Source organism: Orcinus orca, chromosome 12, assembly GCF_937001465.1.
Source record: "Orcinus orca chromosome 12, mOrcOrc1.1, whole genome shotgun sequence".
NCBI classification, from domain to species: Eukaryota; Metazoa; Chordata; class Mammalia; order Artiodactyla; family Delphinidae; genus Orcinus; species Orcinus orca.
In genome coordinates, this window is record NC_064570.1 from 21,107,455 (window position 1) to 21,125,542 (window position 18,088).

The window sequence follows — 18,088 nt, forward strand, 5'->3', positions numbered from 1 at the left end:
GGTGGACACAGCCCGGCCTTCCAGGAGGGCATTAAACCACTAAACAAAGAGTCACCCCACCTTTACCTCTGCTCTATGGACCAGTGAGGACCCACGGGGTGCCGGGGCAGCTCCCTGGGCCTTTGCCAGCTCCTGGTCCTGCGCAGGGACAGGGTTGGCCATGGGGACTGCCCAAGGGCCGGGGTCCTACCACCCACGTGTGAAGCAGAGTTGGTTCCGCTCCCTGCGACGCGGTCACGGGGGGTAGCCGGAGAGGTCGTTTGGTCACAGCCCTTGGGTTCCCCAGCTGCTCTGCTCACAGCCTGCCCCAGGCAAATGCGGTCGGGTTTCCCAGTGTAGGTGCCTAGGCCAGTCCCCCGCCCCGGGCCAGAATTGTGTGAGAGACTTCTTGAAAGTGGGGATTATATTATTTCTTCTTTAAGTTGTCTCATAGAATTTTCCAGTGAAGACTTCTGGGCTGGGAATTATCTTAGTGACAATTGAATTAGGAATTCAATTTATTCAGTTTTTATAGGGAATTTAGGTTTTCTATTTCTTCCTGAGCACATTTTGGTAATTTTTTCTTTTCAAGGAAATTGTCTATTTTATCTAAATTTAAATTATTAGCATAAATTTGTTCATGATATTCTCTTATGACCCTTTTAATGTCTGTAGGACTTCTAGTATAGTGTAGGATTTCCCTTCTTTCATTCCTGATATTGGTGTTTATCTTCTTTTCTTGATCAGTTTAGCTAGAAGTTTATCAATTTTATCAATATTTTCAAAGAACCATTTTTTAACTTTATTGTTTGTTCATTTCCTGTTTCATTCATTTTTGTTCTTATTATTTCCTTCTGTCTTTGATTTCAGGTTTGTTTTCATTTCTTCTCCTACCTGTTAAGGTAGACGATTAGAGCATTGGATTTAGACTTTTTTTTTTTTTGCGGTATGCGGGCCTCTCACTGTTGTGGCCTCTCCTAGACATTTTTTTTTCCCCTAAAATAAGTATCTGTAGCTATAAATTTTCTTCTAAGCACTATTTTAGTTGTAGCACACAAACTTTTTTTTTTTGCGGTACGAGGGCCTCCCACTGTTGTGGCCTCTCCCGTTGCGGAGCACAGGCTCCGGACGCGCAGGCTCAGCGGCCATGGCTCACGGGCCCAGCCGCTCCGCGGCATGTGGGATCTTCCCGGACCGGGGCACGAACCCGTGTCCCCTACATCGGCAGGCAGACCCTCAACCACTGCGCCACCAGGGAAGCCCAGCACACAAATTTTGATATGTTGAGTTTTCAGTATCACTTAGTTCATTTTAATCCCATTGTAGCTGAAGAATATACTTTAAATGATTTCAATCCTTTTAAATATTTGAGACATTGTATTGCTCAGTATGTGGTCTGCCTTGTTGTATGTCCTGTGTGTACTTGAAAAGAATGTGTATTCTGCAGTTGTTACTAGGAGTGGTCTCTGTCAATTAGGTTAAGTTGGTTGATAGTATTATTTAAGTTTCTATACCCTTACTGATATCTTGTTTAACTGTTCTATCAATTACTTACTGAGTGTTGAAATATCCAGTTACAATTGTGGATTTGCTGATTTCTTTTTCAAAACTATGAGTTTTTCCTTATATATTTTGACACAATTGTTAGTTGCATGCACATTTAGGATTGTTATGTCTTTTTGATTAATTAGCAATTTTATCATTATAGCATGTTTTTCTTTATTCTGGTAGTATTCTTTGTTGTGAAGTTTATTTTGTCTGTTGTTAATTTAGCTATTCTAGCTTCCTTATGACTAGTGGTGCATGTTATATATTTTTAATCCTTTTATTTTTAACCTGTAACTTTATTTTAAAAATGGATTTCTTATAGGCAGACTATAGTTTGGTCTTGCCTTTTTACTCAGCCAGAAAATTCCTAACTCTTATTGAAATATTTAGATTCATGTAATTATTGAATGGTTGGGTGTAAATTTAAAATCTTATGATTTATTTTCTATTTGTCCCATCTGTTTATGCTTATTCTCCCCTTTTACTACTTTCCATTAGATTATTTTTTAACTTTATTGAGAAATAATTCATGTACAATAAACTGCATTCTTTTAAAATGTACATTTGATAAGTTTTGATAGTTGTATACACATATTGAATCACCACCACAATCAAGATACAGAACACTTCAATAATTGGGCATTTTTAGTATTCCATTTTATCTCCACAATGGGTTTATTAGCCATATCTCCCCTTTTTAGCAGTTGCCTTCGGATTTACAAATTACATCTTTAATTTATGACAGTTTGTCTTCAAAAACAGTATACCAATTTCTGAATTATGGAAGAACTTTACGAAGTTTCCTTCTCCCATTCTTTGTGCTAGAAGTTTTCATACATTTTACTCCTACATGTGTTTTAAACCTCACAATGTATTGTTTTATTTTTGCTTTAAACATTCATTATCTTTTAAAGAGATAATAACATGAGAAAATGACATATATTTACTCACAAATTTGCTATTTTTAATATTCTTCATTCTGTGTGGACAGCCAAGATCCCATCTGGTTTCATTTGCCTCCTGCCCGTACTGCAGGTGTAGTGCTGATGAAAGATTCTCTCAACTTTAGTATGTCTCAAAAAAATCTCTATTTTGCCTTAATTTTGGAAATACATTTCTCTGGGTATGTAACTTTAGGTTCACTGTTATTTTCTCTCAGCACTTTAACGATGTCATTACATTTCTTTGAACTTGCATAATTTCTGAGAAGAAATCTATGATTCTTATCTTTATCCCTTTCTATGTAATCTGTCTTTTTTCTACGGACAGTTTTAAGATTTCCTCTTTATGACTTGCTTTCAGTAACATGATTATTATTTCTCTTGATGTGATTTTCTTTGTTTTTATCCTGCGTGGGATTTGTTGAGCTCAGATTTGTGGATTTATAGTTTTCAACAAATTTGGAAAAATTTCTGCCATTATTTATTCAAATATTATTTTCTGCCTCCTCCCCTTCTCTTCTTTTTAAAAATAGGACTCCAGTTATATATATATAGTTCCACAAGTCACTGAGACTGTGTTCATTTTCTTCCTCCAGTCTTTCTATTCTCTGTGCTTCAGGATGGATAATTTCTATTGCAATGTTTTCACATTCACAGATCCTTTTTCCCCTACATTCTCTAATCTTCTGTCAATCCCATTCAGTGTATTTTTTATACATAAAGTTTTGTTTGCATTTTTAACATCTTCCTTTTTTTCTCCCAGTCATGTCAACTTTCCCTCTGTCTTCTTGACCCATGGACTACATTTATAATAGTCGCTTTAATGTCCTTGTCAGGTAATTTCATCTCTATCAATTCTGAGTCTGTTTCTATTGACTGACTTTTCCCTTGGTTTGGGGTCAAGTTCTCCTGCATCTTGCGTGTCTAGAAATTTTGGTTGGATGCCAGGCATGATAAATTTGGTCTCGAGTGTTGGATTTTTGTTTTGTTTTGTTCTTCCTTAAAGGGTAGTGTTCTTTTTTCTCTCAGGCAGTTAGTTTCTGAAGATCAGTTTAATAATTTTGAAGCTACTTTTAATGCTTTGAAGAGTGGGACTTGAGTAACATTTACTCAAGAACAGTGACTCATACCTGACCCTTCATGCCCTTTCTGTTCAATGAGGTCTCTTTACTCTGGCTAGTGGGAACACGAATTATTCCTGGCCTTAAATGGGCTCTTGGATTTATTCAGTTTATAGACCCTCAGCAATTGTTCTTTTCCTCAAACTGTAGAGCTTCATCCTACTCATGTGAAGACTGATATTCAGCCAAAGACTAGAAGGAACTCTATGCAGATTTCTGGAGCCCCTTCTCTTCAGAGCTCCCTTACGTTCCAGGACTCTCTCCACAAATTCTACCGCCTCAGGATCTCTGAACTCTGGGCTCCTTAACTCAGGGAGACCCCCCGGGCTTTGTTTGAGCTTCCCCTCCCAGTGCTATGATCTGGGAATCGCCTCCAGGCAGAAAGCCAAGGCGATTAAAGGGCACACGTAGTTAATTCTCTTTCTTCAGAGATCATAGTCTTCAGCAGCTCTGTTGACCACTGTCTGAAAATTAATTCTTTTATTATATTTTAACAATCTTTTCTAGTTTACAGTGTGGGAGAGGTAATTCCAGACGTTATCACTTCTTCATGGCTGGAAGCAGAAATCCCCTAGACACAATATACTTTCTTCCAACTTTGCCTTAATATTCTGCTTTGAGTGCAGAATACATGCTGCAAATTGCCAGGTTCTATCACAAATGCAAACTCTATTTATTACTGGGCTTCCGCCCCTCATCCCTACCACCCTCAGTTCTCAGAAACTTTTACCCAGACTTTCAACTAGACTTTTGAAATCAATATAGGGACTTCCTAAATTATAATTTAACTAGTGCCAAGATTATAGTCTCCAGTTGAGCCAATTTAAATGGAAAACTCACTTCTTAGAGGTACAGTCTTTTAGGGGATCTGCCTTTGGAAAACCATTTTGTAATATAAAAATTCCAAAATTACTGGTAACCATACTACAGAATTTATATATGTAAAAGGAGTGGTAAAATGGTGATGAAGGACATTTGGCTTCCCTGGAACTGCCAACCAGAATTATGGTTCAGGATAAAACTTGCCAAGTGTCTCACCTTTTCAGTTCAGACAACTGCCTTCTTGATGCCAGTCCCACATTGTGAGATGTGCTAACGGAAGGCCTCCAGCAGAACCAGTTTCTTAAACCCCACTACTTTGGTCTTTATAGAATAAAGAACACAGTGGGGACAAGGGTATTAGACTTCTGAAGGAAGGTTCATGACGTATTAACAATGCCTTTTCTTTCCTTCCTTCCTTCCTTGCTGGAGAGCCTGGGAGACAGAAAGCAGGGAGATTTCTATTTGTTCCACCCTCTTCTGTTGAAATCTGTGTTGCCCCAATTCCCTCCACCCTCAGTAAGAGCTGTGGGGTTGGGGGTAGGGTTGTGTGCCATGGAGCTGACAGAGCATTTGATGCTGCTGCTGGAGCTGTGAGAGAGGGTGCTCCAGAGCAGCCTGGGTACCCACCCTTGGCTTGGCAAGGATGGAGGAGTGCCTGTCAGAGAAGGTAGCTGGGGCTGGACAGAAGCAGAGACCTTGGGGTGGATTGCTTGTTGCCTTGGAAATAGGGGAGCAGAGGACAGGGGAACTGTGCGAGGGTGGACCCTCGTGGAGCTCCCTAAAGAGCTGACAGTTTCATCCCCACTCTAAAGCCAGAGTCAACACTTGTTTCCAGCCCCTTGGTGTCTGACTGAGAGGCAGAGAAGGGAGTTGCCAGCTCTGATGTCATTTTCTCTATAAGCAGAAATCCCTCCCTTTTTCCCCAGGCACAGGGAGGAGAGAGAGGGGGATGGGGAAGTTTTGACAGTTTGGATTTCAAAAAGCACAGGATGAAATATTAAACCTGAATGGGATGAAGAAATAAGGTGTCTGGCTCAGGTGGGATGTAGGGTTGAGGGCCCAGAACATTTAGCGCTGTTTGATAATGAATGAATTCCATTCTTGCAAATATCTATGTTTAGATTGTTCTTTCAGACTTATTAACATGCTTGTGCATGCATGTAAAACTGGAGATAGCAGTATAAAACTCTTACGTTGTGTTTGATTTTACATGCTTGCAAAATTCCCTTGAGAGAATATTGCTGCATGGGTTGATTTGACTGGGGCTTTGAAAATGTGTATTTTCAATAAAGCTTGGACATAAGATGGCTACCTCTCTTCCTGGCAAATCTCCCTGTAGCTAACATAGGCATTTGTTATTACTCCAGAATCCTTCGAATTGTACTTGAAATTAGAGTTATCTGTCTCAAAAATTTTCATTGCTTAGTTGATGAGGAGGCAAAGCATCCAAGTGTCTTTGGAAGTTTCCATGGGGACTTCTTCAATGACCCTCAGCACTTCCATTTCAATAGATCAGATTCTGAGTGACTTTGACAGGCTTTCAGCACTGGGTAATTGGTTTGGCTTAGTGAAGGACAGCAGTGTTGGTCACTCAATGATTAGAAAGTCACAAATATGAGTTAGATATTACCGTGTGGCTATTACTCTGTGTGTAGAGGGGTGTGTGTGTGTGTGTGTGTGTGTGTGTGTGTGTGTGTGTGTGTTTAGCATAGCACAAGTCTAGCCCACATAAACATATAAAAATGCTTAATGATAACATATGTTTCTTATTGCTGCTGTAAAAAATTATCAAAACTTAGTGGCTTAAAACTCAAATTTATTACCTAACAGTTCTGCAGGTCAGAAGTCCAAAAGTCAAGGTGCTAATAAGGGCAGTATTGAGGCTCCGGGGGAGAGTCTGTTTCCTTGCCTTTTTGAGCCTCTAGAGGCTACCTGCAATCTTTGGCTTGTGGCCTCTTCCTTGTGTCACTCCAACTTCTGTTACCATGGTCACATGTCTTGTAATCACTGTGAGTCTCCTGCTCCCTCCTACAGGGACCTTTGTAATTATGCTGGATACACTGGATAATCCAGGGTAACCGTCACATCTCAAAATCTTTACCTCAATTCTATGTCAAAGTCCCTTTTGCCATGAAAGGTAAGATATTCAAAGGCTCTGGCGATTAGAGGATGTGGACATCTTTGGGGGATGTTACTACCATGTCAAATTAACTAAAAAAGCAAAAACTCATATGATCTCATGCACCTGTAAAACGTTAAATTCCAACAACTGTTATGATCATGACTTCCTATCTGTCTATTGCCCTCATTTCCCTGTCTGCAACCTTATTAAGACTGCCAATCTCTGGACCATTTTACTACGTCCCAATGTTGGTCCTCTGTCTTTCCTCCTCAGTTCCTTCTAGACCCCATGGTTCATCCTTCCAACCATCCTTGCCAATGCCCTTGGCTCACACCTGCTTGTTCTTTTGTGGCACCTACTTTCAACTTCTTTATGATGCCTGGTTTGTTGAAGTCTCTTGGAGGAAATCCCCAAATGGTCCTTGTTATCACCAAGGTAAATTCATGATCTTTGAGGGCCCTCAGTGTGGGCTTGACAGCTTTCTATCTTTTCATAGTCTAGGCCACTCTTTTAGGGTATGTTATAGACTCCAACTCCATTCTCTGTTCTCTCACTCTCTTCACACCATTCTTTGAGGAAAAAATTGCAGCCATCAAAGCCACCAAAAAGAAGTCCATGAACTTTGCCCTTTGTCCTGCAAACTCACTTCCAAGGACTTTTGTCTCTTTCCTCTTTCCTGTGACAGTGGGAGAGGTGTTTCCTCCTAAGGCTAACCCAGAATAGTCACAAACCAGGAATATCCACAATTGATTCACATTCCCCTCGCAGACTGTGTTCTACAGGTCTAAGTTCTGCTTTCAAAATGGCATTCTGTGGGATTCCCTGGTGGCCCAGTGGTTTGGACTCTGCACTTCCACCACAGGGGGCATAGATTCAATCCCTGGTCAGGGAACTAAGATCCTGCATGCCTCGGGGTGTGGTCAAAAAAAAAAAAAAAGAGGCATTCTGTAATTGCTACTTCTTTACCATCCACTAATGTCAATGACTCCTCAATTCTCTGGAATCCAGATTCTGTCCCTACAACTTCACTGAATTGGCACCTGACCCACATACAGAAAAATCCAAAGTCAAGTTCATTATCAAACCCATCCCAGGCTAATTCTCCTCCAGGTTTCTTATTTAAGGAAATAGTGCTCTCATTATCTTGACTGCATCCTAGATGGTATTCTCTGAATTACCCTACAGTATAGCAGCTACAAGACCTGAAGATTCAATTTCTTAATATACATTATATTCAATTTCCTCATATATATTATATATAATAGTCAATTTCCTAATACCTATATTATACATAAACTATACATATTATATATAATATATACATACTTTTCCCATCTCTCTATTATAGGACCAGATGTTCATCTATATTTTCTTATATTTTTTATACTTTTTTTTTACATTTCATTATTTAATCTATCTGAAATTTTATGTGTGTACGTTTTGCGTGTGTGTGTGTGTGTGTGTGTGTGTGTGTTTTAAGGGAGGAATCTAGCTTTTTCTTTCTTTACCAAATAGTTATTCATTTGTTGTAGCACCTTTCAATCATTTAGTATGCCATTGCTGATTTGAAATGCTATCTTTATTATTTACTAAATGTATATATATTCTAGGACCTGTTTCTGGGTTTGCTTTCTATTTTATTGATTTTGCTCTCTATTCTTGAGCCATACCACACTATTTTAGTTATTGCATTTTTATAATATGTTTTAATAGCACAAGTATGCTTGAATTATGTGTCATTTTCAAGATTTTTCAGTTGTTTTTACCTGTTTCTTCTGTTAAATGAAGAAAAAAACTTTAGCAATTTTAGAATGGAGTTATATAGTACTTATAAATTATTTGGAGGAAGAAATAACCTCTTTAAGAATGGAGTCTTCTTTTCCAGAATTTAGGATATTTTTCCATTTTTATTTGTCTTTTTAAAAAGTCCCTCAGGAGAAAAATATACATCATTTGGTCATGAAAAATTGTCATTTTATTATAGTATTAGATTTAGGTTGCTGGTATTTTATCTATGATAAGCAAAATTTTGGTTTTATTTTGAGGGGTATATTAAGTCTGAAAAATAATTTGAGAAGCTTTTCATTGTTCTGCACCTTTGGTACAATTTCTTGTTAAACGCTTGCCTGTTAATTTGCATTAGTTAATTATTACTTCTTGTTCCAGAAGTGGATCTAGAAGCACATTCCTCCTCCTCTCCCCTCCTCAAGAATGTGGATGATGGAGTCGTCTTTACACTTGCACGCAGAGAAAAGGGTAAAGCGTGAACATCCTTTTGAGCACTGGTGGGGTTAAGCCAGAGGTTCCAAGCCAGAGGGAGAAACCGCAGGTCATTTTTTTCTCACCACTCGTTGATTACAGAGCAAGTAGTAGAGTCATCCCGATGGATTCTGCTCCAGGACAAGCCTGGAGCTTCTGTGAAGGGTCAGTGGGTGCATTGGCAGCACCTGGGCTGGGTAGGCATGTCTTAGCACATTCCCTGTCCCTGGCGAGACAGCCCTGGGTGTCCTGCCAGAAGTGTGGCCAGAGTTCAGGGCCTGGAGTTCCCAAAGCAAAGATGACCCACCATGGGAAAACCAAACCAAACCCCAAATCTGATCGTATGATCTTATTTCAAACCTAGCAGTGATGTATAAATCCAACGTGCTGCAGTATAAGTGAGTTGAATCAGCCTTAGGTCTAAAGCCCCACAGGTGTCAACTCCTTTAGGTGTTGGTTTGGTGGCAAAAAGTAGAAAAGTGTTATTTGCTAAAGAAGAGGGGTAGTAACAGGGCTCCAGATGAACTGTCCCAGAAAGTCTTTAAAAATATTCCATTCCTTGAGGTTTCTTCATTCTGAGAGTCAACTGGAGAAATAATTTCCTTTTAAATGGTGGTTTTTCTTTTCCTGCCTTTTTTTTTTTTAAACAACATTTAATTTTCTGTTAATAATATCAATTCTATAGTTACATAAAACTTTTTTTTAAAACATAGACCTTTCTCACTTCAGGTCAAAATATAACTTATTTGATGCTAGATGTAACACACAAACATCTCAGAAAAATAAGTAACACTGTCACGGACATCTTTATCTGGTTTCTGACCTTAAAAGGGAATGCCTTTGGTATTTGAGATGACTATTTCTTCTCATGATACGAGATATTTTTATATTACTAACGATATTATCAAAAATAAATGTTAAAATTTCTCAAATGCCTTAGAGCAACTGTGAAGAGAATCATGATTTTTTCTTTGTGAAATATTGAGGCAATGTTTTTAACAAAAATCCTAATATTAAGCCAGCCTTGAATTTTTAGAATAAACCTTACTTTTGAAAAATGATTTCTATAGTGTTGGGTTTATGTTGCTGATATTTTAGCTAAAGCAAGTAAAAAAGTTCTTTTTTTGCATGTTGCCTTTGTTTTGAGGGTTTTATTAACTTTGAAAAATAATTTGGGAAGTGTTTCATCATTCTGTAATCTTGGAACAGTTTAATAAACATGAGAATTGTTACTTGCAAGTTTTCAAGAACTTGCTCATAAAATACTCTGGACCCAACTCCTTTTTCGGAGCTAGTTAATTGAACATTAAAAAAAATGGCTTTCCACAGGGAGATCAGCTCGGAGCTTTGTGACCACCTAGAGGGGTAGGATTGGGAGGGTGGGAGAGAGATGCAAGCGGGAGGAGATATGAGGATATATGTTTATGTATAGCTGACTCACTTTGTTATACAGCAGAAACTAACACATCCTTGTAAAGCAATTATATACTCCAATAAAGATGTTAAAAAAAATGGCTTTCACGAATATGAGTCTATTACAGCTTTCTAATTCTTATTGAATCCATTTTCCTTGAATTTCATTGGCTTCTAAGAATTTGCTGTCATAGAGCTATAAGACATATTTTTATAATTAAAAATTTGTTTACATCTGTGCTTGTATTGCCAAGTGGTTTGTGTTTCTCTCTTTTCAGTTAATACATCAGTAGTTTCATATTTTAATGCTATATGTATAGATGAGGTACTGCATTTATTAATCAATTTATTTATCAATTCTGCTGGTTTTTTTTCTTGCCACCTTACTTAATTTCTGCTTTTATTTTTATTTGCTCCTTCCTTATACTTCTCTAAGATTTATTTTTAATGTGTTTTCTACTGCCTATTTGGCATTAGTATTATTTAAAAATCATTATGGTCAAAGACTTTGTAAGTTAGCTTTTTCTTTTCAACAAAATTATTCTTTTTGGATTTATCAAAAAGATACATATTTTTAAAATAAAAAAATTGCAAGAACCAGGCTCAGTAAACCCATTTTCAACAGGTAATAGAAAAAAAATAAGAAAGGAAACACCAGTGTTGTTAGGGGTTTGAGATGCACCATGCAGGCATTAGGCTAGGGGTTGCTTGCTCTTTATTAAAGTTATAGTTTGCATCTAGGAAATATTTCACAAAAGTAAATCATGAGATCCAAATACACTCAGGGTTTTAACTAAATCAATGCAATTATTACTAATATTGCCTTGTTTGAGACAACTGTGACATTATCGCAATAGGGAACATCCATCTCGTTTCCTCCAGGCTTACGCTTACATTCTTCAGCCTCCTGTAAGGACTAAATAAATACATGAATGCTAGGCTTCACATCTGCTCCTTTGACTTTCACATATTTCTCAACAAGAAACACAATAGGATTCTATTCTTCCTTGATTAAATGGAATTACAATTGCAAAAATTAAAATCCAATGATCAATTTTAGTTTTAAACATTAGAAGAAGTAAAAAAAAGAAAAAAGATGTTATTATCAATAATGAATTTGGAAAGAATTCTTTAAAACACAACTGAGGGCAAGTTATTTTGGAAATATCTGTATTTTATTCTTACATATATATTTCTGCATAAAAGGTGTTCCCTCTCTCTGGGGCAGGGAGGTGAAGGCGGATTCCACTGGTTTCTTTCAGGCTTCCTCTCCTGCATTACCAATGCCCGGGGGTAATGAGTCTTCATTGGTGGCTACATCCTGCTCTTCCGTTTAGACTTAGATCTCATTCCAATTTAGGCTTCTCTTTCTCTTCTTCCATACCTAGAAATACAGGCAAAGTTCTTTATTTGGACATCAGATTAAACTAGGAGCAGGTTTGCCAAAGCTGCTTTAAAGAACTCGCATCTCTCCACACTTCTCCCCACCCACCCTGCATGCCCATCCCTTTTCTCCTCGCTAAGAAGAAAAGTCATTTACAACTTTCTCCAGAAACTTCCTCAGTGACCTCCCTCCCTACCCTTCCCCCCAAATCAGGACATAACTTCTCTGAGACACACCCAGCTCTTAAGGCCTCTGGGAGTGAGGGACGCAAGTTAGTTCTTGACTCGTTGAGTTTGCACAGAAATCCCAACCGGACTGCCTTGTAACCAGCTTCTAGCAACAGGAGGTGTGGAGCTGATGAGTTTCAAAGAGCCCTCATTTATTTTTATTTTACTCCTTTCCCTTCCCAAGGCAAGGACTCTGGATTTTCAAAAGCAAATCTTTTTTATTTGTTTTGTTTTGTTTTTAAGGCCCATAGAGAGCTTATTAGCCACAAGAACTATTTATTTCCAGACCCACGTGTACTTAAACTCAAGTTCTCCCTCTGTTCTACCCAGGCCTGGTAGAACTGTTTTTCTTCCTGAAAGACTCATACGTACCGGACCGGTAAGACCTTGCCTGTTGTCTGTAATGAATAGTTAGTGATATTTCATTTTCCCGGAGATGAAAATATTTAAGTCATTCTCATAAATTAAAGTTAAATCTGGCAAATGCCCCCCACTTCTTTTTTCTTTTGCTTCTACTTAAACACCCTTCTCCTAACACCAAATTCTCAGAGCCTTTTGCTGGAATAAAAGAACCCCAGATACTGCATTGCAGGTTTTGTTGGTATTCTCTTATAAGTTGCAAATTCTCTGAAGGTAGAGCCCTTAACTGTTTTGTTCCTGATTATATCCCAAGCACCTAACACAGTGTCTTTCTGAGAGTAGGAGTTCAATTAATCTTTATGGAATAAATTAATAAACGGTGAACATAGAGAAGGCCATAGAGAACTAGTGGTAAAGCAGTAGAATGAAACATGGAGGCTCGTCACGATAGGGCTTAGAGTAGGAGAGACACCCCCGCGCCTTCCCCCAGCTCCCAGCTCCTAGCACCATGTGTTTGTGTGATCAGGGTGGTAGCAGCGGAGCGCGGGTAACATTCTCAGAACAGGTGTCCTTAGTCTTTTAGGTTTGGTTTTCATGACTAAGGAACTGGCAGAGATCTATAACACTTTTTCCAAAGTACTTCTCAGAAATCATGTTAAGGAAAACTTCACATTGAAGAGTAAGGACGTCTGAAGGGAGGAGGAATAGGGTTGAGGGGGAGAAGGCAGGACATGGCTTAGTTGTTGGGTAACCAAGGCAAAGGCGGAAAAACACAACATAGATTCTGTTCAAACAGCAACACATGACTTGGGTCCCAGCTCCGTCCCATGTTCCCTCTCCTGTGGAGAAGCTAATAACTGCTTGCTTTTCTTTTCAAAGTCTCTTTTCTCCTAAGTGTTCTCCTGCAGATGGGTTGAGTTGGCAGCAATAGTGGAATCTTAGTGGGGGTGGAGAACAGGGGGTGTTCATTGACCCAGACAGGGAAAATGGCTCCCCACCTACTTTAGTCTGGCAGCTTTGAGGTGGAGGGAAAAAATTAGACAGCTGTAAATAATATTTGGAAGAACCAGAGGTATAATTTCCACACCACTAGCAGAAAGAAACCTGTCACAAAGCTGAGGCACGATGCTCTTTCAGGAACGTAGAGGAAGAGCTGATTGACCCTCAGGGAGTCGGTCACGTGTGGTTCCCCCATGCTGGGAGAGGGGCTGCAGGGCAGCGCTGGAACCCTGGAGGCCTGCGTGGGCCTGTGTGGGACATGAGCTGGATGCGGGGCTGGGGGAGAACAGAGGCGGAGGTTTCTGTCACATGGGCGTGGCTCCGACCTCCTCTCCCTTCTGCTCTTTTACCTGCTTTCTTCGCCCTCACCCCAACCTTTCACTTTTGGACACTTGCATTTCTCCTCGTTTGAAATTTGACTTTAATAAGACTGGTCACCCCAGTCGGACACACTGGAATTAGAATAAATTTTTAGCTTAAGCACAGAATATTTCAGCAATTATAGGCTGAACTGTGTCTCCCTCAAATTCATGCGTTGAAGTCCTGATGCCCAGGACCTCAGAATGTGAGAGAAGGCCAAGGGTGTGTCTGCACAACCATGTGCTAAAGAGATGAGGCATGTGGATCATGGGTCCAAGGGACCGTCTAGGTAGAAGCCAGGGAGGACCTGTGGGGGACCTCTCATCTGATGATGTGGGACCCCACGAATTACATGGGAGAATTCTGTACCAGCAGAAACACTGCCAGCCTGGACTGAAAGAGACAGAGACAGGTTGAAATGAAGGAAGAATGAATCTGAAGGTGGCTCAGCGGCTGGCTGCTCCTTGGCCCCCGAGGGCGGCCACCCAGCACCTAGAGTGCAGGGCCACACCCCCCTTCCTGATGAGACCTGAGGGTATGGCATTCAGCCAAAGAGGATTAGTCTCAAGCCTTCAACTCGGAATTTGTCCTGCTGGCTTTCAAACTTGGTTGAGAACTGTGACCCTTTTCTCCCTATGGTTCTTTTTTTGGGAAAGGGGAATGTATGTTCTATGCCTGTTCCACCACTGGTTTTGGAAGTGATACATTTCTGTCTGGTTTCATAGGTTCACAACTGGAGAGCAATTTTGCTTCAGGACGAATCATACCCCGGGTCTTAACCCATACCTGATTTAGATGATATTTAAGATGAGATTTTGGACATAAAAGTTGATGCTGGAAATACTTTGGGGGTTGTTGGGAATGTACTTTGCATGAATGAAGGACATGAATTTTGCGGGGCAGAGGTAGAATGTTATGGGCTGAATTGTGTCTCTTCAAACATAACCCCTCTTACCTCAGAATGTGATTGTATTTGGGGATAGGGTCTTTTCCAAGTTAAAATTAGGGTGAGCCCTAATCAAATATGGCTGATGTCTTTACAAAAAGGGGAAATTTGGAGGTAGCCTCACGTATAGGGGAGCATGCCATGTAAACATGAAGACGGTCATCTACAAACCAAGGAGAGAGGCCTGGGACAGATCTCTCCCTCACAGTCCTCAGAAGCAACCAACCCTGCCAACCCCCCGATTTTGGACTTCAGGCCTCCAGAACTGTGGGACATTACATTTCTATTGTTTAAGCTATTTAGTGGTCCTTTGTTGTAGCTTCCCTAGCAAACCAATGTAACATCCACAAAACCACCTTGAGTTACTTTCTTTTCTTTTCTTCCATTTATTTTTTTAAAAAATATTTATTTATTTTGGCTGCGTTGGGTCTTCGTTGCTGTGTGCGGGCTTTCTCTAGTTGTGGCGAGTGGGGGCTACTCTTCATTGTGGTGCGTGGGCTTCTCATTGTGGTGGCTTCTCTTGTTGCAGAGCATGAGCTCTAGGTGTGTGGGCTTCAGTAGTTGCAGCACGTGGGCTCAGTAGTTGTGGCGCGTGGGCTCTAGGGCACACAGGCTCAGTAGTTCTGGCTCGTGGGCTCTAGAGTGCAGGCTCGGTAGTTGCGGCTCACGGGCTTATTTGCTCTGTGGCATGGGGGATCTTCCTGGACCAGGGCTCAAACCTGTGTCCCCTGCATTGGCAGGCGGATTCTTAACCACTGCACCACCAGGGAAGTCCGAGTTACTTTCTTTTAAAAAGAGCAAATGCTTCATTGTTAATTTAGCCTATTTTAAGGGCTTTTTGTTCATAGTTCCTATCAGGCTGATCTGTTTTGTTATTTTATAAGCTAGATCCATGATTCTGAGTAAAATTTCTGAGCTCTCATGTGTCTGGGTTTCCAATGGTGATGTTTTACTAGAAATAACAGAGGATTGAACATCAGTCAGAAGGTGTTGACTTTGCAACCACTTATTTTGGTGGGTCACTTATTGCTGGGCCTCAGCTTCCTCTTAGTAAAAAGAAAAATTGGCATAGATGGTTTCTAATCTAATTTTTGATTCTAAGATTCTGTAATAATGTGATTTTTTATTTTGAAGTTGAAGCCAACATAACCAAAGGAAGGAAACTGAGCCATTAAAAATCTGTAAAGATGGATCCAAGGAAGGGGGCTCAAATGTGGTATTCCTGCTCCTTGGGGGGTTTTATTTGGGGTGTAATAAATGTACTCAGGATTGTAATACTGTACTTGATTGTAATCAGTTCCTTCTAATACATACACACACACATGCACATACAGAAACGACTGCTTTTAATCAACAGTTTCAAACTCAACTACCTACAGAACCAAGCCACTGTAAGGGAGCAAAATGGCCTGGTGAGAACTAGGGAAACTTAAAGGGCCATCTAATGGGAGCAACTGATACTCAGTTCTAATCCATTGTTGCCAGAAGAGGATAGTGGGCTTGGTGTTGCCGGATGTTAAAATACTTGATTAGCTGAGAAATCCGGCCTCTATGTGAAATCTCCCAATTTTTAAATGTTGGTTCAGGGGGCTTCCCTGGTGGTGCAGTGGTTGAGAATCTGCCTGCTAACGCAGGGGACACGGGTTCGAGCCCTGGTCTGGGAAGATCCCACATGCCGCGGAGCAACTAGGCCCGTGAGCCGCAACTACTGAGTCTGCGCGTCTGGAGCCTGTGCTCCGCAACAAGAGAGGCCGCGATAGTGAGAGGCCCGCGCACCACAATGAAGAGTGGCCCCCGCTTGCCGCAACTAGAGAAAGCCCTCGCACAGAAAGACCCAACACAGCCAAAAATAAATAAATAAATAGACTTGTGTTAAAAAAAAAAATGTTGGTTCAAAAACAAAAATCCTGTGTAGGCCTAACAAAACTTTTTGGCAGGTAAAATTTGGAGGAGGCCATCAGTTTGCAATCACTCTCATAAACAAAAAAAATGCACTTGACACAAAACATCTGCCTCTGGGGAATTAACTAGATGGTTCCATGTAGATAAAATTAATCTCTACATCTGAAATGAGTTACAAAATGTTAGTCAACTTTAACTCACGTTATTAAGAGAATGGCACAAATTAAATTGGACAGATCATTAAAAAAAAACCAACGAAAACCTTAGCTTCACTATTCATTTTTAATGTCTAACTTAAACCTGCTAAAAAGCAATATTCTATTAATCTAGACTGGATCTTTTCTCTCCTGGTTTTCAGGCAATCTTCTCTTAGAAGTAGTAGAACATAATGAACGTTGGAATCGAGCTAATCAAGGGGAAACAGGAGTCATAAGGACTTCCTGAATAACACAGATTGGACACATTAGCTTAAATTTAAATATGGCCTTTCTCCCAAGAAACTGAGAAAAGTTTGTATTTTGTTTTGAAAATATTTTTGTAAATTAACTAAATATTTTTATAAGTTATCTAATAGAGAAAGATTACAATTCCCATTGAACATTGAAGAAAATTATTAAAAGACTAATTTCTGGTCCCCCAAGCTGTAGCCTGAATTGGTAAAATATTTAACACTTTTTCTAATAGACCACTGCCTAAAATCAAGCCAGTTACTGAGAAAGGAAACCCTCAAATTCCTCTGGGCCACTGAACATTGGCTAACACCTTGATGCATCCAGTCCTAGAAGATCCATGCACAGAACAAGTCCAGTTCAACAACATGCAATGACTGTGTTTTATTTGTCTAATTAGATCAACTTCCTGGCATAGTATTTGGCACAAAGTAGGGTGCTCAATGTTTGTGAATTACCGATCATTTGCAGGTGATGTCTACAATGTTGTGACTGTATCGGAGGCGATACCCAGAGCTCTCTAAAATCCCCAGACCATCTTGCCTTTGGATGTAGTTTCATGCAGCACTCAAATCACTACATATCTGTGCTGTCGTTTTTTCCACCTTCCCATTTTTATGTTATCTGACATACACTTTGGATAAGTTTTGTTTTGCACTGCTGGGGTAAGATTACGTGCCTTGCCAAGATGGAGGCTCTGCCATAAATAGAAACAAAAGGGAAATCAAATCATAGGTTAAGAGAGTTTTTGGAGCAATGAAGTATTACCCTTTACTGCCCGTCCCTCTTTGCCACCTTCAAGTCTTGAATGTGACAGTCACTGCTTCATCACACTTGCCAGAGGTATTCTGTGCTGCTGAGAGTTCTGGCAGAGTGGTGGCAAGCCCTCTTGCAAGCTGCTGCCCCCACGCGAAGGATGATATAAGAAGTGGAGATTTGGGTGATTTCTAATGAGACTGTTTGGTTACATTTAATCATTTGTCTATTTCACCCGGGGGTCCCTTTAGCTACGGCAGTGTTTTGTTAATCAGAGTGAACTTCCTAAATTTTTATTTTCTGCTAACACTACATTTCTCCCTATAAAATTTTATAGACATGCTTCTTTTGTCTTAGATTTGGATGTTTTACTAGCTAATATGACAAAGTGAGTAATAAACCTTTCAGGTAACTGCCAGCAGTTATAAAAATGAAACTCTTCATAAGGGATCCTGTGCTACAGTGGAATTTTCCATCCGTCTCTGCACACACTCTTTTAG

The 18,088-nt window shown here is 39.9% G+C and overlaps 2 protein-coding genes across 11 annotated transcripts in view; one reads left to right on the forward strand and one right to left on the reverse strand.

The window, feature by feature from the left end:
- The window catches only part of ADAT2 (adenosine deaminase tRNA specific 2), a 105,704-nt gene extending 96,848 nt beyond the window's left edge, over positions 1-8,856 (forward strand). For 7 of the 9 annotated variants that reach the window (XR_007470667.1, XR_007470674.1, XR_007470669.1 and 4 more), the window contains one exon: positions 8,700-8,856. The gene's annotated coding sequence lies outside the window, so the exon portion shown is untranslated. The remainder of the gene's footprint in view (positions 1-8,699) is intronic. The other 2 variants (XR_007470673.1, XR_007470675.1) reach the window with 1 other exon arrangement.
- A 2,047-nt stretch (positions 8,857-10,903) lies between these two features.
- AIG1 (androgen induced 1) overlaps positions 10,904-18,088 on the reverse strand; it is a 233,520-nt gene continuing 226,335 nt past the window's right edge. Inside the window, exons 6-7 of one of the 2 annotated variants that reach the window (XM_033405977.2) lie at positions 17,512-17,529; positions 10,904-11,589 (exon numbers count right to left, since the gene is read on the reverse strand). In XM_033405977.2, the coding sequence (XP_033261868.2) occupies positions 11,552-11,589; positions 17,512-17,529 (56 nt within the window). In that variant the 3' untranslated portion in view covers positions 10,904-11,551. The remainder of the gene's footprint in view (positions 11,590-17,511; positions 17,530-18,088) is intronic. The other variant, XM_004263757.3, reaches the window with a different exon arrangement.